At 43.2% G+C, this 27,986-nt stretch overlaps 2 protein-coding genes across 7 annotated transcripts in view; one reads left to right on the top strand and one right to left on the bottom strand.

Annotated features, from left to right (window-relative positions):
• Positions 1–2,143, top strand: part of LOC8032136 (nuclear speckle splicing regulatory protein 1) — a 5,728-nt gene extending 3,585 nt beyond the window's left edge. For all 6 annotated transcript variants that reach the window (XM_029973283.4, XM_029973282.4, XM_002408741.4 and 3 more), the window contains exon 6: positions 842–2,143. In XM_029973283.4, coding sequence (XP_029829143.2) covers positions 842–1,584 — 743 coding nt within the window. In that variant the 3' untranslated portion in view covers positions 1,585–2,143. The remainder of the gene's footprint in view (positions 1–841) is intronic.
• LOC8032138 (ankyrin repeat domain-containing protein 27) lies at positions 2,069–27,986 on the bottom strand. Its single transcript, XM_029973281.3, has 17 exons — positions 27,626–27,986; positions 24,251–24,356; positions 24,015–24,051; positions 23,826–23,899; positions 22,115–22,170; positions 21,972–22,040; positions 21,784–21,839; positions 20,220–20,376; positions 19,157–19,233; positions 18,533–18,698; positions 17,595–17,666; positions 14,860–14,926; positions 13,347–13,485; positions 11,470–11,563; positions 8,601–8,799; positions 7,823–7,877; positions 2,069–4,066 (listed from the first exon to the last, which is right to left on the bottom strand). The coding sequence occupies exons 1-17, from the start codon at positions 27,671–27,673 to the stop codon at positions 4,012–4,014; spliced, it is 1,527 nt and encodes a 508-aa protein (XP_029829141.2). The 5' UTR covers positions 27,674–27,986; the 3' UTR covers positions 2,069–4,011.

Below are 27,986 nucleotides of genomic sequence, written 5' to 3'. Positions count from 1 at the left end.
TTTTCTAATTGAATATCATATAGCTTTTTCGAGCCTTCTACTACCGTTGTACCGTTTAAACGAAAATTCAGCTGAAGAAGTGAAGGTTGCTCCCAACCTTCCACTTGTCCACTTCCAAGTTCAGTTAGTTTTAATATCAACTATATCTATGGACCGTGGCCTCAGATTCCTCAATTAGGATAGCTGGGTGTGTCTAGGTTTAATTAATGTCAAACCTGTCACTTACATGCCCTCCCAATCGAGGCATTGGATGCCTCGATTGGGTGGGCATGTAAGTGACAGGTTTGACATTAATTAAACCTAGGCATACACAGCTATCCTAATTGAGGAAATTTATAAATCCGCTTGCTATATGCACATATTCATTCTTTAATCTCGAATTTAACCCCCTCAGAAAAATAGAAAAAACAAGCACGAATAATGAAAGCGGATTGTCAGGACAGTTCTGCTCGCGTAATCGCAATGGGTTAGTCTCATTGAGTGCGCCGCTCATTGAGCACCCGCCCACTGCGGAAAAGCGATGACCACCGGCGTCGTGAATATTGCTTTCCCTGCTGTTTGAATTAAGCAGCTTATAAATGCGTTGAAAACATAGCGGGACAACCAAAATTTCATTTTTTAATTTCACCGGAAGTATGAAAAATCAGTTTGAATTATTGTGAGTCCACTGTAAAAGGTGTTTCTTGTGCTGAGCTTTGTCAATGTAGAGCTTGTTTAGCAAATATTGCAAAGGCCAGCTGTAGTAGCATACTGATGCTTGGAAAAATATGTACAGTATTAGCTTACTGCTGAATATAAGAATACAATCTTCTTTTTCTCCCCACTTTCTTACCGACCACAGACATGATGGACGTAACAAAGCAGAAGGACCTGACCGGATTTTACCGACACCTCCTGAAGCAGTCAGTCGGCGAAGAAAAGATACCCGAAAATACGGACAAGCCGCTCTCATCTGGTGATGCGGTCGCGGAGGCAACGTTTACCCGTCCGAAAGGACAAGCCCGCGATTCTTCATCGTCAGAAGGCAAAGTCGGGTCGCATCCGGACGAAGCTTCCGCAAGCTCTTCTCGAAGGTCCAAGGAGACCGGAATGCGCAGACGGACTTCCGAGGACGGTCGGGCACGAGAAACGGGCACTGCCGAGCCCAAATCGGCAGCCAAGGAGAAAAGGACGTACAGGACCAGGAAGACGAGCGATCCTTCGGAGGACGAAGAGGTTCCTCCGAAGTCTGCCGTGAAGCAAGAGCCGGCTTCGAGTTCGCCAGCAAAGGAAGACGAGGCCCAAGGGGACGGAGATCTGGACGCCGACAGCGACTTTTCCGTTGACTCCGCAGACTCTTCTGACGAGGCGACCCCTTCCGCACGGCCGCGGAAGAGCGTGAAAAAGGAGGACGGCACCAACGATTTGCCCGAGAAGCCAGAAAACGAGGACGGGAACGAAAGTGCGAAAGCCAAAGAGGAGGCGTGGATTGCACTGTTCAAAAAGAGGACCGTGGGAGATGCGCTGGAAGCGGCGAAAGCACGGTATCTGGAACGCAAGGCAGCCATGGACGAACACAGAGCGGCATTTGGGAGCGTGCAGTAGCAGTCTTCTCACGTTGCAGAAACACTGCATTCATGTTTGAGTGTATGGTACAACCTCATTGCTGCCGGTTTATAGGCAAATCAAGCAGAATTCTTCAAACATTACGCAGTCACGTATTTATACTGTGTCAACTATTTCGTGCAACATTGCCGAGGCTGGTATAGGTTCCACACTGCAGCAGCCCTACATCGCTGTGCAAGCACGTGGCTTCATCTTGCACCTCATGTGCATGCGCTCTCGTGCGAAGGAGCCACCAAACAAAATCGTGCGTTCGCATAGCTTTGACAGCACTGGACCACTGTGGAAGCTACGCTATCCTCGGCAACGTATCACGAAAGAGTCGACCCTAAATATAGTATGCCCAAATGTCGGCATCGGTGCTGTGTCACACCACAAATTGTACGCTTTTTTAATCCATCGGAGGCTGCACTATGCACTTTCAGAGAAATGTATGTTTGTAAGAAGGACAACATGCAACCAAGAAAATGTTTGACGTTTTAATGAGCATTATAAAGAGGCTGTTGTAAATAAATTACTGTAAATAGAAGAATTATGCAAAGCGCCATTCTTTTACTAAAATACTGATCACGTCTACTGTAACTACAGTTTGAATGCAGATAACAAAGTTTTGAATTTCTTACTTCCTACTCAAATATACAGAGACCCAAACCAGCCATCCCTAGGTATCATATTTTTTTGGTTGTCATTAAAAATGCTATGGTAAAATAATGGTTTCATGGGTGCCACAGTTGAGGCAGTCAAGTTTGTTGATCAACACAAAGGCTGGAGTAAATTGCGAGGAAGTACAAGTGCTATATTCGTGCAAGCTGCATTCAGCAGTGCACAGGCCATTGCTTAGAGGGCATTAGTTGCCGTATGGCAAGGCAGGAAGCTGATGACACGGTTTCCAAAGTGTCCCGACCTATTTTGGCGCTTCTCAGTTTTATTATCAACGAGACAGTAGGCAGTAATGTTGCACAATATGGCAATGTGCAACACTGCTAGCACAAACACCACTCTGACACTTTTTCATATTTTACTTTGAAAGGTTACTGGCAGGCATCAAAATGAACCACTTAAGTCAGTCTCGTGAACAGCACAGCACACAAAAAGACAAGGACAGAAAAGGAACATGCCCGACACACAAGTGCTTGTGTGTTGTGTATGTTCCATTTCTCTGTCCTTTGTGCAAAGAAATATTCACCATGTCGTCATACCAACTCGTTGAACCTACCACACTTCTGTAGATCAGTATTCCTACTGAGCACTTTTCACCACTAGTTTTAAAGACAGTCCTGCAGTACTGGCAGAAAAACGAAAATCTGGCAATGGCTTGTTTGCGCTAACAGTGTTGCAGAGTGTACCTTGTTGGCTGACCTTCCTTATACATTGAAAAGTTGTTCACATTGGGCTAATTCAGTGAATTTAGCTTAGCTCCTAAAACAAGAACAGGTCCCTTTCAAAACAGCTATTGAATATCTGCATGGATGTTCACAAATTACACAAGCATAAAAATCACCTGAACTCATTAATGCAACCACAGAAAAATAGTAGGTATCAAACAAAAGCAACTATTATACTCAAAATTATCTGTCACCTATGGCATTACAGATGCCATTTGCATTACATGGTACAATAAGTTGTGGGATGGTACTGGCATTTTTAATTGGCATGTTTTAAAAGAACATTTACGGTGTCTGCCTCTATGATACGCCTTTAACCTTTAACACATGTATCTTGAAAGGCAATGTGCGTCTCAAAAATGTACTCGAGAGGTTGGATATTCAGACAGTGAAAGCCGGCCGAGGCCTAAAGATGTTTTGGCCTTTCCGTGACAGATCACTATTACTTCAGCGCTATGCATTAAGTTCATAGAAGCATCACGTGGACAATCATAAGTTGCTCTTAAAGCAGGCTAACAAGACAGCTGCACACATACAGTTCTTTTTGGAACAGGATAACAAACAATTGCACAAGTATCGAGTGTCGCGCTTTAAAAATTTGCACGAGGGCATTTTCGAAATTGCAAAAGCAACAAAATATACAAGCTTTGATAAGTATTCTGACAACATGTCGATGTGTATGAAAAAGTTATATCACATGTTCACAACTTTGCATAACCTGTGTGTTGGATAACAGGCCAACTCAACACAAGACGAAAATTCTCAGTTACCCAACAAATACAGTAAATTACCTTGAAAGATCAGGAAAAAGTTTTCTAGTTTGCAATGCAAACCCCCTTCCCTATTATGCAAGTTTTATTTAAAAGATTATTCTGTAAAAACAATCGAGGTTACAACATAAAATCATTAAACCACAAAACCAAATTGGGCACAACTAAAAGCGGGTGTCCGTTGGATTCGCTATGTTTCAAAGATGAAACTAAAATGGCATTCACAAACACGAAGGTGATTCTGCTCCAGATGACTACAGCTTTCCATAGGTGACTCCGAGCGAATCCTGCAGGCCAACAAAGAACTCCCTGCATATGGAACAAAGGGATTGTATTAATAACTAGAGAAGGAAATAAAAATATATTTTTCTTTGATCACTACAGAAAGTCTGCAGTTTAAGAAACTTGCGTACGTCGTCTTGGTCGTGAGATATTGCATTTAATATAGTGGTGACACAACTACTTTGTATATCTGTTATAAAAATCATGTCTTAAAGTTGGTGGGCCAATACACAAGAAATCTCTGAACGGTAGGCATGCACAAACAGTGGTTTTGACGAAATATAAAAGTGATAGCTTTAAGGAGCTCATGTCGCAAAAAAAGGCGGCGTCGGTGGCGATGGCAGACGGGAAAATCCTGATTGGTCGATAGGGTCATGAGGTCACAGCCATATGACCTCGCGCGGGAATTTCATACAACGCTTCCATGAAAGGTGACGTCGCGCGTGGAATGAAAGTGAATAAAACATGACATGTAATGCGAATTAAAGGTCACTCATGTCTCAAATGATTTCACTTTATGAAGTAATTCATTTGTTTTAAAGCCCGACGCGCAAAAATAAATTCTTCCTGGCAGAAGATTTCTCTCCTTTCCTTCGTTTCCCCATGAATTTCCTTCTCACTTCTTTACGTCCTTCTCGCATGCTAAGTGCTGAAGCGGCTTATAACCCCCCAAACCTGAACAAAAGGGGTTTGTCGGACCAGTCCTATCTCCAATCGTGTGATTAGGCTTCCGTCCATACACGCGCGCAGGGTCGGGTGATAAAAGGGAGGCGGTTGATTGGTCCGGTGAGCGCATAACTCCCACAGCACTGTCAACCTAAACATTTAATAAAGGTTTTTTCGGTTTTTTTATAGGGCTTGCTGCGTTGAGTTTTTATGCCCGTTTTCACCTCAAGAAAAAAGCAAGCTTCGCACATTGTTCATACGCGGCGCGAAGTAGTTCTTCAGACTTCAGTTTCCCTGCCACACCCGGGATGCATCCGGGCCACCGGACCCGTATTCAGGCTAGACTAAAGTGACTAAACGAAGCACGGAAGTTCACTCAATCGCTAAAGCAGGAGGGCAAAATACATACAGAACACCAACTGAACCGACCGACACCCCAAAAAGGGGGCCGTTCAGTTTCTTCGCAATTAAATGTTCAAAGGTTCGGTTACGCCCCGCAAAGGGGGCGTAACCACGTGAAAAAAGATAGGCGTATGACTGGTCCTACGAGCACATAGCACCCGGGGCACTGTTGATACTTCAACTCCGAGGGTCAAAGTGAAGAGCGGCGTCAAGGAGGGGTAAGTGGGGAGGAAAGAACGAAAACAAAAAAAAACGATTTCTCCAAAAAAAGTTGATTTTGAAGAATGTCATATTTACATCCACCAACATCTAGAGTGTATTCCCAGAAAGGTTGATGCTAGAGAAAAGGTACAGGTTGGAGCACTTTGAACGCACTTTTCTCCATTCCACTTTCTGGCATAAATTTCACTTTAGGAAAACTATAATTTTGTTATTGCATAATTTGGATTCATTTTTATAGGTTTTTCTGGAATGAAATTTTAAGTGGAAGATAGCTAAAAGCTTGTATTTTTTTTTTAATTTTTTCATGTTTCATGCTCAAGAACTAAAATTTTGTATAAAGAATGGAAATCTAAAAAACAGTATTTGTGTTTATGTGACTTTTTGTCACGAAAGATGGTATAATATAGAAATATAGCTCCAGAGCTATCTGCTTTGAACTGTCCTAAAGCAATATAAGACATGAAAACAACAAATTTATAAGTAACTTCAAAACAATAGTTTTTCTATGCAAACACGCCCACTTTCATCTTTGAACATTTGCAATTTTTTTTTTATACTTTACCCAGGTTATTAACAAAATTTGGCAGAAATGTTCTCAACATCAACAGAAATAAGCTCTTTAAATGTTATTTAAATTAGTCAAGTGGTTCAAACATTCCCTTTTCTTAGTAGAGCCCCCCCCCCCCTTAAAGGAGAAGCTGAAAGGGATGCTAACCGAAATCTGGATTCCACAAAACACGGCGGCAGAAGCACGCAACGCTACAAACTCGTACAGCGACATCTTGAACGGATGACCATATTTTTCTAAAAAAAAAAAGGAGGCGCATTTGAGAGGAAACAGCCTCGCGTCTTCTCCGTCTCGCCCGCTTGAGGTGGCGAAGCGGAGAGGAGGAAACGAGATATGTTTACGTCACGCGCCTCGTCAACCTTGTTCAACCACGACCTCTTTTTAAAAAAATACAGCCGTCAATTTGAGATGTTGCCTTATGGTTGATGTTGTAGGGATTCTAGTGTCCCGCCTACAGCTCCTGCATTGTTTTCTGAAGTCCAAATTTCGGTTTACCGTCCCTTTAAGCCTCCACCTGCAAATTTTTTCTAATCAAATATTGAATAGTTTCTCTACCGCACCATGCCTGAACGAAAGCCCAGATGAATTCGTGAAGGTTGTTCTCAAAAGTGCACTTGTCCATTTCTAAATTAATTTTAATCTAAATCTATTTATAAACTGTGACCTCAGAAAATTCAGTGCCTATACATTGGGATGGCAAGTAAGAACACATTTGACATAAAATTAAACTTTTAGGGATGGCCAGATATATCATATCGAGGGGATTTATAAATATGCGGAGAGCAAGTCGTCTGCTTGTTGCGCAGAGGTTGCGGCAATGTCAGAACGACGCTGAGTTCTGATTAAGTTTGATTGGAAGGATAGTGGGTAGACCTCAATGCTAAATGCCTTGAGGTCTACCCACTATTTCTTTTTCAATCGGCCAATAGGAGCTTGGCGTTGTGACATCTTTGCAACCCCTGAGCAAGAAGCAGACGAACTTGCACTCCGCATTCTTGCTATATGCAAATATCTTTTATATAATCACAAATGATTAATGCAGGTTGTCAGGACGTCTCTGCCTAACATATACTCACGCATAATAGCCAGTTTAATTTTAAACATATTACTACAATGTAGATATTAACAATCATTAAATTTCCGTTCTTTCCTAATATGCCTGGCACATGCGAGCGCCATCCCCTTTTAAAAGAGTGCTTTTTTCCCAAGTTTGCGGCTGCAATATTTGTATTTTTCTAAGCGTTGATTGCGGCAGATTCGCCCCATTGAGTGTGCTTCTCGCAAGCACCGGTGCACTGCAAAGAACCAACACCTGTAGAAGCGAGCTCCGCGGGTGTTGCTTGTCCAAATATTCGCACAATCCTACTGAATGTGTATACATCGCGGTAGAACATTTCTAAATATTGTTCCACTTTTCTGCTGAGTACAGCAGCACTGTGGAAATTCATACTCGACTGTTAATGGGACAGTGTGCAGTTTTCGGCACTCAAATATTGTTGCAGATCAGAAAAGCTCCATTGACTTCTACTTGAAAACCATTGAGCTAGCAATAGGTTTGATTAAAACTAGGAAAAAGGGAGAACCATATAACAAGAGGTTAGCCTACTGGACAAGTTTTTTAAGTTTGTACATGTTTAACATACACATGTATCAAACATGTATGTTTTCTCACAGTCTGCATATGGTAACGTAGGAATCAAATAAATGAATAAATAAATACCATAAAGCCTGACCCGTAGAGGGGCCATCTTTTTTATTCCACTGGCTTTGCCAATTTCTGTTTAATTTTGCTTTATATGTATATTTCCTGCATGATAACATAGGAGACGTTTGCTCGTAGAAGAGACTTTGTAAAGTGATTCAGAAGCACTTGCAGGTATTGAGATCACCATAAAACTCAAATGATATAAACTGATAGTACTTACCCAACTCCACCTTTGTTGCTGCTATCTTCTCCATTCTTAAACAACTCTTGCAGGTCTGAAATGTATTAAAGTGGCGATGTGGGCCAGTTGGTTCATGACTGAAGAACATAACCCACAGTATGCAAACCACAAAGACCAAAGTCTGTGTTATGCACATGTCAGGTAGCACTTGTCCTGTCTACTTCTACTACTTTGGCCTTCCTGTTTTAACGTGAAACATTCTTTGGCTAGGTGTTTGGCATTTCGTGAAACCCAGAGAGAAGCATGGCCACGAGGCTTGGCACCGACTGGTTGATGGGAGGGAGAGGGGGAGTGAGGTGCTTGACGCTGATTGGTTTATTGGAGAGATCACGCGAGGAGGAGCTCGACCACTTGTGTGCACTGAGGGAGAGGAGCTCCACCAGAGTATGGAAGGCTCCGGAAGATCACCAGGTTTATCAGCCCGACTAGCGGTAGTATCGCTTCATTCTAGGAACAACTATCAAGTGTACACATGGTATGCTTTAAACTATCTGATGAAGAGTGCCGTGGGTGTATCAACTAAACGCTTGCGATGCTAAAATGTTTCACGTATGCGACACAATAGGCCTCTTGCGTTGCCCAGGAGGCGCTGCGAAAAGGGACCTGTTAGGACTTACTTTAGGTTGTACAAACTTGAGCGTCTCAAACTGCCACACATAAAAGGGTGCCTGCTCTGGTGTGAAATGCGAGATCGCGAGGAGTATACCCCAGAAAATATGGCAATTGGACAAGACCGTGAGCTGTTTGTCGGACTTGCCTTGGACTTCTCTGGTTTGGAGCTCCTTGGTGGCAGACTCGATCAGCTTGGTCACCTGCTCCAGCTGCCGATCGATGGACCTCGACCTCACCGCCGAGGTGCCTGCGCCACCCTGGGGTTTTTCGGGTGCATCCGGTTGTTTCGGCTTTTCGCAGAGGTCCAGCTGGGCCGTCATTTGCATCAGCTCCAAAGGTGTGATCTGCAGCAGGGTGGAAAGGGACGATTCAACGGCACACTTTCTCATCTCATGATAACATTTGGTCACAGTAAGTGCAGAAAACGTTTCGAAACTAAGCAAAGGACCCACCCAAGACACTTCCTACCTAGCTAAACCAGACGCACCTCGTCAGCTGCTGCTTCGAGCGCACTGGTGTAAAGCAGAGAAGCCCACCTTATCATGTGCCCCTTTTGCACTTTCACTCTTGGACCTAGCAAGCACTCGTCGTCCAGTTGTTCAAGATGATCACTAAATTTAGAGTGGGTGCTTGCTCGGCATGTTACAGCACATCTGGGACTTAATGGCCAACTATGGTCAAAAATGAAACCAAAATGAATGACTGGTATCACTTTTGTGGCACGAAATACGATCACAGCCGAAATATTACGTCAAAATAAAGCTGCATACTCCACTGAAACAGATTTTAAAGATGCGACTCGCTGCTTTTTAGCGGGCGGCAAGCAGGTTAGCTTTTAGTCGAGGAACAATGGCGCAGCACCCCCGTGACATCACGTTGCACTGGAGCTACGGTCGATTGGTTGTACCGCAGCACCCTTGCGACGTCACCTCTAGCAGGTAGTTTCGGTTTTGACGTAGACGCCCGAAATCAAACTGAGACGCAATATTTATAAAACTATGCACAATCTTGAGAAAAAAAAGTTATACCTTGTAATTCAGGGACACTGCTTTAGCTGAAAACAGTCGTACATATAATCCCAAATTCAAATATACGCCTCGCAAGTGGGCTTATTTTCCTCTTCTGCGCATGAGAAAGGAAATAGTGGTGACGTCAGAACGCCAAGCCCTGATTGGCTGATGCGACCCTCTATCTCAGCGTCGTCTGCTCCTTTGCAACGTCGTCTGCGTCTGTCTTACACCTTTCCCGCGACTTTCGGAAGTGCAGGTTTTTACGAGCGAGCACGACTTCGCCTTTCAGAGAGGGCAGACGAAATAACTCGAGCGGTACGTTGTTTTTGTCTAACAACTAGCAGACGCGCATCAAGGAGCGAAGTCAAAGGACTCACTGGCGAGGTGTCCCGAGGCGCCGAGGTTTGTTTGCTAAGAACCGAGAGGTGAGCGTGTTAGTGTCCGCAAGTTCCCTCCTAAATACTTTTTCCCTCCTTTCATGTGCGGCGAGACCCCTCATTCTTCAACGGCGTCGGCGGGTTGGCGCAGTTAACGTCGTCTGCTTTACGTCTGGTAGTCAAAGCGATGGCTGCTTTACCTTTCCTGCGTCTGTCGGAGATTCACCGCTTTTTTACCGGCGGGAGTCACCATTGCCTCGGGAAACAAGGAGATGACAAGAGGAAGAAAATGACCTCTTAATCTAAAATTGAGGTCAGCAATCAAAGTATAATACGGGAAGGGTTCGCAGGGGTTGCGCGGGCGTTTTCCATTCAGCACGCCAGCCAATCGTGGGCAGACGGTCGCCGAGTCGGAGTGCCTGCTAGGCCTATCTGCCGTGCTCGCTTGGTTGTTGTCGGTGGAACCGTGGCCGTTGGAGCTTTTCCCGGGTGTTTGTGGATCCAGCGTTGTTGTTCGTCGTGGTCTGTTTCAAGTACTTTTTTACTTTTTTCTTGCTGCTTGAAGTCGGGACGCGTGAGAAGCGCACGTAGAAAAATAAACGTCCGTTGGTCGTCGCGACCGCAACGCTGTCGGCCATGCTGATTTGATCGTAAGAAGTGCGTAAGACAGCTTCGGAGCTGTCGTAGAATTTCGTCGTAACCTGCGCAGAACTTACGAAAATTTCGTTTCGTGAATACGAATTTGTTTTGTTAAGTTTTGTCTTACGCACATTTTTGGCGCAAGATTGTTTCGTGAATCTGGCCTCTGCACTTCCGAAAGTCGCAGGAAAGGTAAGACAGACGCAGAAGACGTTGCGAGCAGACGACGCTCAGATAGGGGCTCGCGATCAGCCAATCAAGGCTCGGCGTTCTGACGTCACCGCTACCTCCTGCGCAAGAAGCAGACGAACTTGCCCTCCGCATTGCCTGGACTCGCCCTTTAACTGAACTATGCTGAAAAGTTTGGTATTGTCACTCTCTCTTCATTACACAGAAGCTAAGACTAATCTGTGTATATTAACAGTACAAAATTAGATCACCCTCATCTTTATAATTATCATTTATTGTTCCATTAGAGGACGATAAATCGAAATTTATGTTTTACTCTATAGTCCCGGCAGATTTGTTTCTTTTGGGGTTGTTGCGAATATTATACATGGCTGTGGTCAGTGGTGAAGGCAGTGGGGGGGAGCGGCCCCCCAAACAAAGTCGACCCCCCTCCCTCCCCCCTTCTCGGAGGGCAATTTGACATGGGTGGACCCCCCTGCACAAGAAAGAATGGGAGAATAGTATCCTCAAAAATTTTCCGCCCCCCCCCTCCCCCCCCCCCCCCCTCTCCTCCCTCCCCTCCCCCGCCCCCCCAAAGCAGAGTTCTGGATCTGCCACTGCCCCACCCCCTCCCACCCCAAATCTAGCTGACCCTATATTATGCACATGCATTTTGCACCCCCCCAGCCCCGAGTCATGGACATCCAAGGCATTTCAGCCCGGCCCTCCCCCACTACAAAAAATATTCCTGGCTATGGCACAGGCTGTTGGCATACATGAAGAGCTGTTCAGGAGGTCTAGCTGTGGCTTTTGCTCTTACTTCTCCTTTCATGTTTGTGCTGGAAGGCTTCAAGCATGAAGTATCTTGCGACTTGATGAACTCCTTCGCCGCTTGGAAAGTCACCAATGTGTAGCTGCGAAAAATGTAAAAGGCTTAATTCGTGACACACTTTATTTATCAAAGTAATGATCAACAGATTGGAGCACCGTATGATTAGATATTGCAGTGCTATAGTGCTGAGATGCACGTCCACTGACCCCATTCATATTCAAACCGCCCTTGGTCTTGACGTTTGGATGTTGACGTACCCAGTCGCGAGACAATTAATAGATAATCACTGACTGCTTTGTGATCCATCAATGTTCCCCAAAACCGAGGGAAAAGATTCAATGCTAAAACCCCTCTAAAACAGTTTACAACCTCTGCATTCAGCTAGTATACAGGATATTTTTTTAGGCTTTACAGATTTGTTTTAAAGCCATGAAAGCTACACTAATGCACCCCGTGCAGGCGAGTTATATGGCCAGGGGGACATAATAGCGAGGGCTAATCATGACGATAAGCCGGCCAAATAACTTAAATATGTTAATTAATGTTTTAATTTGCGAGAATAAACATATGGTTCCAATAAGAAACTTGCTGAGCGTCATAGAAAACCACAAAACCAGTCAATGTTAGAAAGACTTGGAGCACTTGGGCAGCACAGTGGAGCGCTAAAATTACCACCAGTGCAGCACGCACGAGGCAACTGGTGCAATAACGCGCCCAGGCAGTTTTTTCATCTATCCGTGTTTTGTAACCGCCAGCCTTGTGCCTATTGCACGAGGAAAGTTTCTAATTGAGACCATACGTTTATCTTTAGTAATTGAAAAGTTAATTACCAAACTTTAGTTAATTATTCAACTTACTGTGACAATTAGCCCTCTATTTAATGTCTCCCTCGCCATACAACTCACCTGCACAGACCGCGTTAGTGTTGCTTTCACAGCTTTCTTAAAACAAATCTGTAGCCTAAAAGAAAAACACCCTGTACAATGTTCAACGAAACTGCAAATTTTAACCTCACTGGGCTGAAATTGTGCCTCCCGCCAAAAAAAACATTCAAGGTAATCTCTGGCTCTGAAGGTACTAAGACAAAATAAATAATTAAATTTCCAGTTAAAAAGTCAATGAGTCGCATGCCCCTGCTTTCTTGAAAGTTTGAGCTGAGCTTGTTTCGTCCCACTGTGCCACTCACGTGTTCCCCGTGGTTTCTGTGTTTATATTACAACGTGTCGTACTATACGCTGAGCAATGTAAACTGGTGATAGGGCCAAGTCAGGCAGAACCCATCTGCCTTTTGCCTTGTCATCCGAGACCTTGTGTCTGAATAAAACCAATTCAATAAGCAGTCTTTACACGTTACTTGCAAAAAAAGTAATTGATTACAATGACAATGACTCTCGGTTAAAAAGTGTTCAATTAGATTACCTGAAAAGAAAAGTGCTGAGTCGTTACTTCGGAAAGTAGTCGTTACTTTTCAGGTTACTCGATTTTCATAACGACATATTTGCCTGCCCGTTTGAAAACTGCTCTATTGTACAGTCCATTTCTGGATCAGAACTACCAAACTCTTTATCTTCTTAATCCACCAATTCTGATAAGCCATCCTCCTGTCCGAGACCTGGTTCGAGGATTTCTCGGTAGGAAACTTGTACAAACAAAGGGCACCATTAGGAGGGGGAGAGAAAGATGGAAACGGTCACGAGCAATCTTTAGTACCTCCAAAAGTAGTTGGATTACTCTCGCGATAATTTCTAATAAATGTATTCGAACGATTAAAAAAATTGATCCAAAAAGTAATCGATTACAAGTATTTTGATTCTACTTGCAACGAGTACCGTCTGGTTCTAAGGTCCAGAAGGAAGAGGCATTACCCAAGCATGTCCTTGTCAGGGAGGTGCCAGCTGAAGTTCTGGATGTAGTACAGGTTGCTCTCGAGATGTGGCAGCTTACACTTGACGATCAGGCAGACCAGGATCGGGATCAGGTCGTCAGAGGTCAGATGCAGCTGCTCTGCACGGGTTGCCCCAGGAGGCATAGTTAGGACTCGTTGGGCTGGCGAGTCTGGCAAGTGACATCCTCCAGAGGAAGAACACCGCCTCATTTCTGCTATTACAACCCAAAAAAAGCTTCCAGAGTCAACGATGGCAACGAAATGGTCGCGCAAGGAAATTTCATTGTGTGTGACAACTATGTTTTAACCTTACCCTGTCACTGAACAGATAGTATAAAGAATTAAAATGCTCTCAAGGCACAGTAATTCAATTCACTGGCCTAATAACATATATAAGCAGGGTTTCGTGTTTTAAAACTGAAAGCTACAAACTCGTACATTTCCGTGGACAGCTGAAATCAAACACTTTGTTCCGTGCAGCAGATGGAGTGGTGGAATAGGATGGGAAGGTAACGAGCTTCCCAGCAACTACGTCCAGGGGTTTACAGATTCTAAAGTACCAACATCAATTGAAACAACAGTGTTTTTGTTTTTCAAAGTTTTATTGTGGGACAGTAATACCAATGGCAAGGGGACCAACACGAAATCCAACTGAAGAAATATAATTTGGTACAAGCGAGTTCTCATGAACTTATTAGTACACTTTTATGTCCGGATATTTTTCTTTTTGTCTCGAGTATTGAACAATTGGGAACATGGCAAAATTAAACTCAGAATTTCCGAAAATTTAAAATCAACCAAAAATAGACTTTGAAACACTTGAACGTAGGGAAAAAATAAACCCCGAAAAACACCCTCCGAATTTCAGAAAAAATAAACTCCAAAAACACAGAATCCCACATATAAGCCAGATCTGTGGGATCCTGCAATCTTAAGTGTCTCGAGAGGCCATTTTTCCCACGATGCCAGACAATTCCTTGGGAGTTTTAGGTTCAATGCGGGGAAAAGCATGGGCTCTAAAAAGTGGGGTGTGCAAGTGGAGTCAAGTTTTACCTTCCAAGTGTGAAAGCAAAAGCATTTAACGAATGAAAAGGGTGATATACCGTAATATCCCAAGAGAGAGCACACCAAAAAATGAGAGCAAACTGGGTGAAAATAAGCAGTGGGCTCAATTTCGATGTGCAATCGAGAAAAGTTGTAAAAAATGCAATTTCTTGGCCGTGTGTCTCTGCCAAACTTGTTATCACAACAAGGGGCAATAAATGAAAGAAGACTGTGCTCCCCAGTCAGCAATGTTCCCCTGCTAACTAGCAGCACCTATGCCGAAGCCATCAATGATCAGAACACTACGATTACTACTAAGAATAGGCTATCCTTTGGTGTTTAAAAAAAAATAGCAAATCGAGCCGAAAATAGGGGCGGGTTATCTTTCAGGGCTGGAGTATCTCTCGAGATATTACGGTAGGTATAAACAATAAAAACATCTGTCTTACCATGAGGGTTTTTCAACCGGGCAGTGTTATAGGGAGTCGATTCATAGATTTCCTCAGACATAACTTTCTGTAATGAGGAAATGGTGTGCCGCTCATTAAAACAAAAATACAAAGTGAAAAAGAAAAAAAAAAAACTGAAGACATGACTTGACAAAAAGAGGCTTACAGAAAACCAGCATGTCTGCATGTTAATGAATATAAAAAACAAAGCTACTTGATTGACGCTCAGGAATGTCCCGGTTGATCCGTGCAAATGTGATCGTCCAGCTCAATACAGTAGAACTTTGTTGATAAGTTCTTGGCTAGGAATACATTTTCCCAGCTCTTACTGCTCCTCAAGCACACCCATGGAGACAAGTGTAAAATTTCTAATTCAGATAAAAACACCTGGCATGCGGAGGCACCTGGGCTAGCTCAATGGGCTCAGAAATTTTGCTTCTCCTTATATGCTGATATTCTTTAGTCACAATCATAGATCGACCCCTAATTGTAAGTAGTAATTCGTCCAAAAACACAGACCTATATTTGAATAAATATAAGTCTAGAGTCCCCCAAAAACATTACTGTTAAGACCGGTTATAACGAAGTCGACAGACAGGAATCTGAAATCACTTCGCTATATCCGCTTCTTCGTCATATCCAAACTCCATAAAAACAATGCATAAAAAAAAAAATAAAAAAAAAACATGGGTTGTCACGGGTCACATTTATCGTGCCTGCAGAAGGCGGCCAAGGCTTCCCAGCACGCACTCTCTGCTAGATCGGAGCTGCTTCTAGCCAACTGCGAGAAGCTCCGACCGAAAGAAAACCTTGCGAGCTACGTATGGAACGCGCTCGGAGCCTCATCAACAGCCACCACGGAGGATGCCGGCGGTGGACGGCATTCATAACATCGATGCGCATTTCGGCAAGAATGGCGGCACACTTTTGTTTCAAGGTCTTTGCCTTCCCCGTCAAGGTGCCAGCGGTGCCGAGACTCGCCATCGTTGAGTGGCGATGAGTCGCCGAATCGGTGCTTGTTAGAAGCAAGACTTTCACGCAGAGAGCGACCACACTGACCAGCGACGCCGACACGAAATACGAAGTAGACAAAGCGCGCATGGCACCGGGTTTGTGCTCAAGTTCGTGTTTTGTCTGTATAGAGAGCCTAGATTTAAGAAGGGGGCAACCGCTCGATCGGGGTCACGAGGTTTGTGGGCCGCGTTTGCAAAATGAGCCGCAGCCTGCTAGGAGTCAAAAGCATTCACCGTCCGCAAACGTGACTGTCTGTCCGCCCAGTATCCTTGCCACGCTGGCCACGAGATGACCAAATGCAGGTGCATTTGAGCCCATCTGCCCAGGAGGCATCCAGCTTCAAATTGGAGTTGCTCCCTCTCTCAAATCTAGGTTCTTTCCGTCGTCTCCGCCGGTACGTCATAGGTATGTTGTTGCTAGCATTCCGAATGCCCCCCTCAGCACGCCGATGCGGAAATGCGAGATGCGGAAAAACTGCTCCCAAGATGAGGAGCGGGGAGCAGACAACGATTCAGAGCCTCAGCCTTTGCAGCACGTCTGCGGCTCGTTCTGTGCGGCCGCTCGACCACGGCAGCAAAGTGTAGCGGTCCACGACTCAATAAACTTCCCGAATTACATTATTTTTTTATATTATCGGAAAATTTCTCTTTGCTATATCCATAGGAGCCGCTAATTTCCTTCGCTAAAAACAGACACAAATACACTGAAAAGTGAAAGCAACAATGCGAGATCATGACCGCTTCTCTATAGCTGCTTTTTTGTTATAACTGAGTTAGTTATAAATAGGGTTCCATGTTTTCGGATAAATCTGAAAAAATCTGAAAAACACTTGCCAGTAAATTTTCCGTCAATTCGGATTTATCTGAAAAACGAATTTTGAGGTCCACAGCGACAAATAAACAGCAAAAAAGACGAAGTTTTACAACTAAACTTTATAAGAGCACAACGACAGTGGTCCTGAGGAGAGTCCACTTCTGTTTCTTTTGAATTTTGGAACTACTGACAAAAAGAGGTTTGCTTTTCAGCATGTGGAGGTTCCTTCGGACAATGTGTCATGGTACCCGAACCTTGTTTATTTTGTTTTCGAATTTTAAAATTTTATGCAGTAAAATAAACTCAGAATTTGAAAGAATTGGGAATCTAACAGACAAACTCCAATAAACCCCAAATCCCCAGCGAAAAATAAACTCTGAAAGACACCCTTTGAATTTCATGAGAAATAAACTCCTAAAACATGGAACCCTAGTTATAAACGGTCGGGACAATATCGGTGGTTATGCTTTTTAGGATCGTACAATTTTCTATTGCAGTCCCCCGAAATATGTATCGAGAAATTTCTAGCGAACTTAGCTGCTCCGAGAGCTTCAAAATAAAAAGCGACGACCCAGCTATCCCTAATTGCAGTATTGCTGAAGTACTTTCTTTTCAGCAATTGACCACAGTTTTGAACCTACTATACCAATCAGAACTTCCAGTAGACCCAAGAGCTCAACCGAGGAAGTTGCGAGAGTCACACTTGGCAATGCCTAGGACAAAGATCACGCTTTGTGTATTACCAGCACCCAAATTTCCGACTAACACAAATCAGCCTGTAACCACCATCCAATGGTAAAAAATTGGATGTGACTGCTGCATTACATAAATGGAGAGCATCAGTCCCTTAGAATTCATGAAATGGGTAAATTTGGTACCCCGCTCTCAGGTTGGTCACCCTAACTTACCAATGTTGTCTTCAAACACCAGAGCTTCTCCAGTGGGGTCAACTTGGAGTCCAGAGATGCCAGCTCCACAACCTTGAACAAGCAATTTCCCCGTCAAACCACACTCCTAAAGAGGCCTGACCAAACACACCTCAACATTATACGGAGCAGAGGAGTGTAATGCAACATTTTCGATGAGAAAAAAGGTCATTCCTTTTCATATGGGTATTTCAAACGCCAGCTATTTGGTGGATCATCATTTGCTAGTTTATTGTACCAGGTGAGTCTAAAAAAAGTTCATTTTACTTATCATGTAAACAAAGGCATTCCCGCTTTTACTTTTCCTTTGATCCTACAAAGCGAGCTAACATTTTTAATTAATATTAGCCTATTATACGCCCACATCAGCAAATATGCCAACCCTTTTCAATATGGTGACCCGACCAAACCACATCTCTGCAAATGAGAGGGAGGCACAATAAGTGAGAGGCATTGATCATGTGTGCCATCAAGCTCTGCCCTCACAGATGACATTCTCTTTAGAGGGTAAACAACACTTTGACTGCAAGTCCTTTGCTTGTTGTGGAGCCTCGAGTAGTTGTTAGTCAGCCAGGACGTGTATCCTTCGAGGTATTTCCCCTTCCCTTTCTCCAATTCCAAGTCCTCGTCCGTAAAGAGACAGACAGCACCAGAAAATAAAAGAAAGGACAGCCATTGTTACAACAAGCATACAACACTGCCGCAGCACCACAGCCGCCAGCCCCTGTTCAGAGCAGCCCTCAAATCCCAGCCTGGCATGGTTTTTGTCACTGTTTACCCACTGTAGGAGGAACAGGCAAATTTGCTCGCCATCCATAGATAAATACCGAAAGTGAATCCGCGTGTCGTCAGCCACAATCACCGGTCTACCAATTCGAAGTGCAATGGAGAGTCGAGGGGTTGAAAAGAGGCCTACATACCGCTCTCGGCACGGGACAGCAGAAGGCATCCCTGACCCCGAGCTGGTCCGGGCTGAAGCCTGCCCGGTGAAGCTGTTTTAGCTTGCACTCCAGGGCAGAGTCCTCCTCCAGGCAGAACTGCTTCACGGCTCCAAACACCCGCTTTTGAACAACGCCCAGGGTGTAGCTGCAGCCAGGGAAGGGGACAGACAGACCTTTGAAGTCAGACTGCAGGTGGTGTAGAAAACAGTCTGGGCAATCTAAAGCATTTACTCAAACATGCTGTACGAGTAAAAAGGCGACCAAGCTGTCATAGGCATTTACTTCTTACGGAGCATGAATGCAGCCAACTGTCGCAATCTGCAAAAGCAGCCATATGAAAAACGAGACCTTGAAAGTGTTTACCTGAAAAAAAGTGTTGCAGCGCACATATGACGCCAAGCGTAACGTTTGCATGCTGCAGAGGTTATAAAAATGCTGCCAATTACCAAGTTCGCAAAGATGCATTGCCAACACCTCAAGATGAGGACGGGACAAAATGGAAACACTGTGTCTGCTTTGTGCTCTACTATGTGCGTCGGTCTTGAGAATTGGCAACAAGCGCAGTTTCAATTAAAAACATTTGAATGGTCTTGGGTAACAAACCTTTCTAAGGCCAACATAATTTTTTGCAGCGTAGCATCTTGACTCCCGAATGGTGGTGACTGAAGTCTTGCGATAGCCTAAAAGTAGTAAAGAAAAACACAAGCCTGCATATCTGAGCCAAATTTTCTTGTCTACAAACATTTCCTCTAAGCTATATTTTCCTTCTTGTACAATTCCTCAAAATTTCTCAAAGATTGCTGACAAGATGGCATCTCATTGCAGTAATCAATTCTGTGCAACTGCCTACTATAAATGCAGTTTTCCTGAGGTACCCTACATGATAAAACGGTCTTCCACTAGAATCTTGAAAAAAAACAAATGTTGACTCCTATTTACAAGCACATTCAAAAAGGGCCACAAGGTATTTAGCTTTCAATAAGTTCACAAGCCATGTACCACAATTTGTATTTTCTGTAGAATTACTACCATTTTTTTAACTTCTGAGCATTGTTTACACATAAGTGCCCACCGCCTACTCTTGAAACATAAGCAAAGGACATATCAAGCTCAGTGGGCCCAGCAGACTTCTGAGCCCATTGAGTTAAGCAATATGCTTCTCCACATCAGCTGTTTCTCCGAGTGGTGCAAAGTGGTGAAGCTTTATGAGTGCAAACCGGTGCAAAGTGGTGAAACTTGACACAAAAGCGCAGGCTTAACACGACCGACGTGGGTGCTTTAAAGATTGGCGGTTCTGTGGCCTCTATACCACTTATTTATACCTTTCCATCGAACCAAGCAAGGGCCCTCCCTTCCCTATCCCTCCGCTTTTCTGCTCTCAAACCTAGCAAGCATCCATCTTCATTTTTTCGCGATTATCTCGATTCTTGGGTGGGAGCTTGCTCAATATTGCACATTAATCCACAACAAACCACCTCGGCAGACTTTCGGACGTTCAACTAGCTTTCATGCAGTGAAACCAGGTTGCACAAAAGATATTTTTAACTTTCGGATATGAAAATAGGATGGAATGAAAACAGGCGCCACTACACGATGATCCCAATCCCTCGAATTGCCCGTCGATCCGGGAACCATAGGCCCAGTGGATAGGCATCTGAAGACTGACCTGGCCAGCCCATGACACAATGTCATTAAGCTTCTGAGCCGTATCATGAAGATATTCGGGCAATATCATGTAGTTGACGCAGAAGTCTTCTAGCTTCTTGTCCAGCTTTTTGAGTACCGGTGCATACTGGGAAAAGCTTTGGAGAAACGTCAGGCACCTACAAGAAGAAAGAAGCCAGCTTTTAAAAATTTCCCAAGAACCTCACTGACAAACTCAGTTTCATGTACAAGAACTATAGCACGAGACACCACAGAAACATATGTATTATACAAATGTCAGAAACATATATTTCTAAGGTACCACAGTAATTAAATTCTTGCGCTCTACAGCTATTAAAGGGGCACTGACACCCCAAAGGTCGTATTTTTTTTTATTGTCTAAAACGATGCAAGTTGCAGTTATAGACACGCAAAAAAAAAAACGCATTGCGAAAAAAATTTTGTTGCACGCGCGCGCGCCTTTTTATTTTTGCTGTGCGATTCTCCCGCTCCTCGCCTCCTCGCTTCTTTTGATTCGTGATGTCAAGAATCATGAAATTTAGAAGCTTTGTAGGCGACATCTCTATAACATTTAATAACGGCAATCCTAAAACATGTTTTTTAACGCAATTGCGAACGCACTACGGCCCTTCTTTTTGAAATACCAAAAATCGGGGGTTCGTTGTGGTGCCGTCTCCTGGACTTGTATCCTTCCACGGAAAACAGGCGACACCGCTCAAAACCGGTCCGCCAGCGCTCGCTCCTTTCCTCCTCGCTTTGGGTCGCCATGGCAACAGCAAGGAGTCGTGAAAGAAAGTGGACTCTCATGACTCTGCAATATTTGACTTCAATGCACCGGCGCGGATCGCGCAGGAATTTTGAATTTGGAAATTGTTTTTTTACTTCACAAATACTGAATTCCCAAATTTCAAATTTTGAGGGTAATGTCCCGGCATTGTTTTCAATCGTTTCGGATAATAAAAAAAAAAAATATGATTTTGATGTGTCAGTGCCTTTTTAAATAGAACGAAGGTAATTAATTTGCACAGAGTACAACAGAGGTAACCAAAACTTTTAACTACTATCAAAACTGCCTACTAGCATGGTTTTGAGGAAAAACTAGAATGGCAAACGCTAGTGCTCAACGTCGTATGATTGTCCGTGCACTGTACCGTCGCAGCCACCATGAATGTGAACAAGTAACAGCGTGTCATGTAGTCTCAAACCTATCCAACAAACGCCATGATAGTTGCCTATGAAAGTAGCAGACAACGAAAACAAAACAAGCATAGAAGTAGCTACACAAGCTCTTGCCCTGCTCGTGAGGCGGACATAGCGTAGTGGGCATCACTTTGCACTCGCCACCTTCCTATAAGTAACTAAAATAATACTTTTCACTAAATTTAAAACTGTCCCACCCAATTCAGTGCCAGAGTCTACCGATTGTATGTAAACATGAACTGATCAATTTTGTAAAAGAGTGCGACAAGTTGCAGTTTACTTCATGGATTGTGGTGAATACGTAGTAAATCACACCACCACACAATAGGTGCTTAGTATTGTACACGAAGGGCAAGAACTCTTACTCTTTGCATGACAGACATGTCTCAGCATCAACTGAAGCCAGGGGCTCGTTCTTCACCTACGACAAAAGACAGACACTAAACTTGAACTCATCCTTGCAAAAGATGAAGCCAGATACCCCAAAACTGCCATACCATATTTTTAGTAATCTGATCTAAAGCCTTTTACTAACAGAAACAAAGTTGCCGACCTGAGGAGATCCTGGTCGATCACCTTCCAAGGGCCTGCTTATTGTGAGCAACCTGTAGGGCTTGAAGTCCTGAAAAAAAGAATAAATGGTATTTGCAACAACACACTATATAAGTAAATTAGAATGACTCTCCAATCAGTTACCTTGTTATAACTGAGTTCCTCTCCTATGACCTTTGCTTCAACCTCTGTGGGAAAGCCTAAACACCAAAGAGGTCCGTGAGGCCATCAATCCACAAACACAACAGTTGCTAATGCACCGCCATTAACAAAGATTACTGTAACCACCCTGTACAGCCGCAATCAAACTTAACGGGGAACACTGGTCTTAGAGATTTGTTATTATTTTACGACCAAACCCAATGAAACTGCACAAGCTTATTAAACTTTTTGTGCTGATTTCCAATATCTGGTCATTTTCTCAGTCAGTAGAATTGTCCACGACATAATTAAAACTCACCTTCCTTTGTTTGGAGGAACACAGGGAAAAAACTACTCAACATAATATCCTCTTTAACATATGGCTAGATACTGCAGAGTGTAAAGAATAAAATGTTGGAAGCACTTTTAAGATCAACCCATTATTAGTGATTTTATCACACATAGAAGTTTAGAGCACAATGTGTGGCTAACAAGTATTATAAAGAGATGAATTTAAGATATTTCTTAGACCTATATTAAAAAATATGCTCTCAACATTGTATGCTTCAGACATTTAACTGCATGTTTTAGGAAAAGTTATATTTCTATCTGTCCTAGATGTAAGAAATCCCTGCTGCAAATTTTCAAAAAGTCCAAAAATTGTGTTTTGTAAAAACAGTGTTTCAGAGTCGACTTCAATGCACATTCAGCCTGCATAGAGGTTATAAGTCGATTTATAGCTCAAATATTTTTCCACAAAATTATAAACCTGGTAGATTCAGGACAGCAACAGCTGTAGAGGCGAACTTCACATTTTTCAAAAGAATGAAGTTTTAGGAATTTTTCGCCTCCAAGTATAATGTATGTATAATGGCAGCACATTTCTTCCCATGAGGTGCAAGTCTCGTGTGAGCTGATCCTACCAATTCATTATCTAATTGACAAAATTTGCCGTGCCCCACTTTTGTCACCTGCTGTTACAGCATGCTCACACGCTTAATTTTACGTTGTCAAGCACCCAATCTTTTGGCCGACAATTTTAATAAAAGGCAGCCCATAGAATTTAAAAAGGATTGTCAGTTACTTTCAAACAAAGTTTGATAATGAATGAAATGCCATCGTTCAGCAGATTTTCTATGTTTCTGTCGAGACTCACAATGTTACTGGATTATAGAAGTACTTTTGAATTGTGTGCAATTTGTTTAACTCTTTAATCCTACTAGCATTCCGCAACCCGGGCCTTGGCTGCGGTTCACTGTGAAGATCCTTTCTAGGCATTAACGTTTCGCTACCCGAGCCTTTTTTGTGCGAAGTTCGAAAAAGCATCCTGCATTCTCTTCTGCACCATGGTAAGAGCTGATGACATAGTATCAGAGCAGAATATATGGCACAGCTATACCTCGAAAGCACATTGATGTGTGCTATTGGTTGGCGACACCGGTGACATGCTAACCAATGAATGGCTGGCCGTTGTACGGAGGACAAATTTCTTAAGTGTCTAGCTTCATTAGAATGCATTTGATACATTAGGAACAAATATAATATGCAGCTGTCACTTTAGCACATACCAGAGCAGCGAGCAACAAAACACTAAAGACACAGATGTTATGAGCTCCTCATTTTTATGCAAATGATAAATACAAATCTAGCTATGACAGTGCTCTTGGCATATCTAGTATCTTGAAACCAAAATTTGCATGAATTCACAACTCACCTGACACCGCTCTGATGTGACTTCCATCAAATTCCAAACTTTTTTTGAGATCGTAACCACCACATGTGTACTGACTGCAAAATGAGAATGTGTGGAACATTTACTCATCAGAGCAACAAATTGGGACCATTCCAACCTACCAATATGCATGGGGCACTGAAACCATGCACACATTATTGGAGTGCTCACCTTTTAAAAAATGGAGATGGTCTCAGGATATGAGTATCTAGTACGACAACAAAACATGCAAGATTAGTGTGCTAGTTGGGAAAGGTATGACTACACTTGGCAGGCACGTGTAAGTATGCAATTCTCTCCTACGCTGCACGGGTCGTCATAGAATCGCATAAAATGGCTACATGTAATACGCATACTCCAATCTCACATAGCCACTTAATTAAAGCAGTAAAACAAAGTTGACATACCAACAAATTTGCTTGTGATTTTTATGCCTTTCAAAGAGTCTGCATGTGGGACACACACCAGCCAACAGTTTTCTTGTGCCTCGTCGAATTTGGATCTGTAAGTTGTCTGAAAAAAACCAAGTCAGAATTTTTTTTTTCATTACTTTGTTGTCAATTAATGACCTCAGCTGACCAACAAGCTTAAAACCATATCTTAGCTATATCAAGACTCAGTCAGAAACAGATTCCACTAAACATTTAAAAGAAAAGCAACATGCAGTAGGATTTCACTTTTAAAAAATGCAAGATGTCAAGGGTTTTTTTAGTGGATAATTAATTATTGTTATTTTATTTATGAAAATGGCAAGGAAATGGGCAGACATTACAGTGCAGTTTGAACTTATGGAGCACTACAGTACTGTAGCAGGTTTTCTTTTCTATATAAATTAGTGAATAACCAGAAATAAGCTCTGAGCAGGCAATCATCAAAAGGAAAATTAGGTATGCATAACTTAATTACCAGCTGCAGAGTTTGCTTCTCTGCATACCCATGAATTATCGTTGTTATCTGATGTCCTGGTGGTGCTCATATATGCAAAAACATATGTGACAGAATGTGCTGATAAATGTCAGTCTTTGAGAATGAATATGTGACCTGCAAGAGTCTGGAACTCAAGAATGTGTACTGACACGGTGTAATAGCCTAACTGCCTCAAATAAAAAGGTGGTCATTATTTTTTACCTGCAGTGCACTCTGCTCATGACTAAGAGGGAACCCTCAATTTCTCTAATATGCTTTGCATCAAGATAAGATTTGAGGATCTTGGCGAATTTATAATCCCATAAGGAGAACCATACTGCCCATCATAAAATAATATCAGTGTGAAATTCAGCTTAAAAGGATAGAAAGTTGGGTGAGTTAGTACAACAACATAATAGAAAAAAAGTGTCAAAAGACAACAAACGGAGAACAGGAGCTGACAGGACACGGTGCCACGTCCTATCAGTTAATGTTCTTCGTCCGTTGTCTCATCGTGCTGTTTCTCCATTATCTGAAATTCAACTCAGTCACATTATGAATACCGTTACAACATTGCAAGTTGTAAGCATCAACAGCGTTCTGGCCCTGCTAAGGACGTCCTGTCAACATCTGTAAATTAATCACATATGTGTTCCTTGATAAAGTTTATTTTCAATTAAAAAGTCTTCTTTAATAGTCTGTGAATTTCTCTTTTCACCATTGTGGGTAATATAAGAAAAATTATGCCCCACCAAGTTTTTCTTTGCTTGTATATTCTGGGCTACAGATAAAATAACTAAATACCAATAGTACGGCTCCTCCCTTCTAAGGCCATTTGCTTCCCCTCTGCAATTTTGTAACTATCATCAGGCAGTGTAGGACATCACCAGGCTGACCTTTGGATTATTGGACAAACAAACTAAGAACATCACCCCCTGCCTCTTCCCCCCGGCGAGGGAGTCGCCAATTTTCCTCTGGTCAGACCTTTTCGGCGTCACCCCAGCACCGGGCCTACTGGGAGACAGGGTTGAGACTTTGGGCTGGAGCTGTGCGGGAGGGAGTCCCAATTTTTCACTGTCTTGCCCATCCCCAGTTGTGTTAGTTGTACGTCATTCAATTCTCCCTAGATACTTCTCACCAGACTTATAATCTCCTCTTCGTTATTAAAATGCACTTATCATACATTCTCATCTGCAAATCCCAGGGCCCCAGCTAGATCCGTCGCTCCCTACGGGAGGGCGGGAGCAAGCCCTATGCACTAGATGTAAGAAATCCCTGCTGCAAATTTTCAGTTTTCGGTTTGACCATTTAGTGTTCAGACTTTTCATGTATAGATGCTTATATACCTTTCTCGTCCATCGCGTATCTTCAATTGTGTCTAGCCTTTGTTCAAATTTCAACTTGCTGGTCAGCTCTCTGGCCTTGAAAGATGCCCAGCCCATGTCTCCCTACACTCCTTCATTTGATGTATTCCCATGCGCCCCCAGTGTCAGTCTACCCACGCTCCTCATTTCATGCATAATACCGCATTGCCGAAAAACAACCCTGGCACTAGGACTCCTTTCTATATTCCTCTAACAACTTCATATATATTGTAATTCCATAGTACACCATGCTTCATAATTTTTGCATCCCTTTTTCTTTTCTTAAGGATATTTTCTTCCGGTTCTTCTAAGTACTGTTTCCCCTAATTCACCCATACCCCCAAGTTATCTTTACTTCTCTATGTGTTCTATTAAAACATGTTGAATTTTCAGTGGGTCCCCCCTCTCATTGTTATAAACCATTATTCCTGACTTGTCGCTACTGAATTTCAGGCCCAGAGAGTCTCCTTCCCCTCCACACATCTTAATTAGCTCGTGTAGCCTATCATGGCTATCTGCTAACAGTACAATGTTGTCTGCATAGAACATTCCTGGTATAACTTGATTTACTTTTTTCTCTCTCTCCATACATGACACATCAACTTGCACTCTTCCAATTTCTCGTCTATTCTACTCAGGTATATTATAAAAAGCAGAGGCAATAGAGGACAGCCCTGCCCGCGCCCTTTTTTTATTTCTGCTTCCCAAGTTATAAGAACCTTATTATTTGTGTATACCGGTTGAAAAAGCCGAATCAAATGTACATCTAAATCCTACTCGCTGAGCTGTACCCAGAGTTTTTCCTGACTCACATTCTCGCACACTCCCTTAATGTCTAGAAATGCTACCCATAACAATTATTTTTTCTTCTCATCTGTGCCACCTCTATACATTGAGTGATGATGAATAAGTTATCATCCAATCTACTATCTCTTTCAAAACCCGTTCTGTAGCTACCTAAAATGTTTTCAGCCCATTCTTCGTTTTACTACATGCATACTCTGTGTTGTTCTTGTAAGCGCTGTAGGAGGGTTGGGGGCAAAAGTGAGAGCCAATCGTGTATGCGCGCTGGGCACATTTGGCACTGGTTCATCATAGTCTGTACAGACCGAAATTAATAACATAACTGGCAATGCCTTTTTTTTTTCTCTTCGCACATTAAACAAAAAAATTCGCAAATAAAGTAAATAGAAGCGAATGTGTACGACCCTCCCCCTTCTTGTAAGTCCATAATTTGTGGATAATTCTATATATAATTGCTGATAGGTTGTTTCCATTGTTTAAAGGATGATGAGACCGGCAGGGAGGTTTATCAGTTGCCCCGCCTCCAGACTAGTTCGGCGTCTTATGTGTGGAGCGTGCAGACAAAGCACGAGGAAAGGCAGCGAGCGTGTGCTAGAGGCCGAGCATCATGCTGTTGACTCCAGAAGCTCGGGTGACTCAGTGCGGCTGTCAACAACCCAATTCGTGCAGAGTGAAGGAAGGCTGCGAAGCTAGTCGACAGATACGCACCTGCAACAATCTGTAGAACGGGTTACAGTCCAAGTCATCAGCAGACATTGTCTCCTTGAGACTCTCATTCACTGACAAGGCTGGCAAATGCTCGTTCCTTGGCGACGACGACGCTCCCGTGAGAGCAAACGTGCCTAGCTGTCCGTGTCTAGTATATTGCGAGAACGGCCACCGGCGTGTGCGAACAACTTGACTCACAACGTCGAGACGAAGGCTACAGATAAGGCGACGAAGGACTACCTGAGAAGACGATTCGGGCAGCGACCATTAAGGACACGCAAGATTAGAAAACCGAGAAACTGAGAACCACCTACCCCACAAAGCTACCACCTCTTGCTTTCTGCTTCCCCGTGCTAGTGTT

Source organism: Ixodes scapularis, unplaced genomic scaffold, assembly GCF_016920785.2.
Source record: "Ixodes scapularis isolate PalLabHiFi unplaced genomic scaffold, ASM1692078v2 PGA_scaffold1__304_contigs__length_218370807, whole genome shotgun sequence".
NCBI classification, from domain to species: Eukaryota; Metazoa; Arthropoda; class Arachnida; order Ixodida; family Ixodidae; genus Ixodes; species Ixodes scapularis.
Note: the sequence above shows the minus strand (reverse complement) of the source record. Positions and strands in the feature narration are given on the sequence as shown.

Bases quoted from the DNA above. Each gene is read 5' to 3' on its own strand.
- LOC8032138 (XM_029973281.3), bottom strand. From the start codon at position 27,673: ATGTCTGCTGATGACTTGGACTGTAACCCGTTCTACAGATTGTTGCAG. The intron at 20,377-21,783 runs GTAAGAGTTCTT...TTCTTCTTGTAG, and splicing joins ACATGTCTGTCATGCAAAGA to GTGCCTGACGTTTCTCCAAA. The intron at 17,667-18,532 runs GTATGTAGGCCT...TGCTTGTTCAAG, and splicing joins GCTGTCCCGTGCCGAGAGCG to GTTGTGGAGCTGGCATCTCT.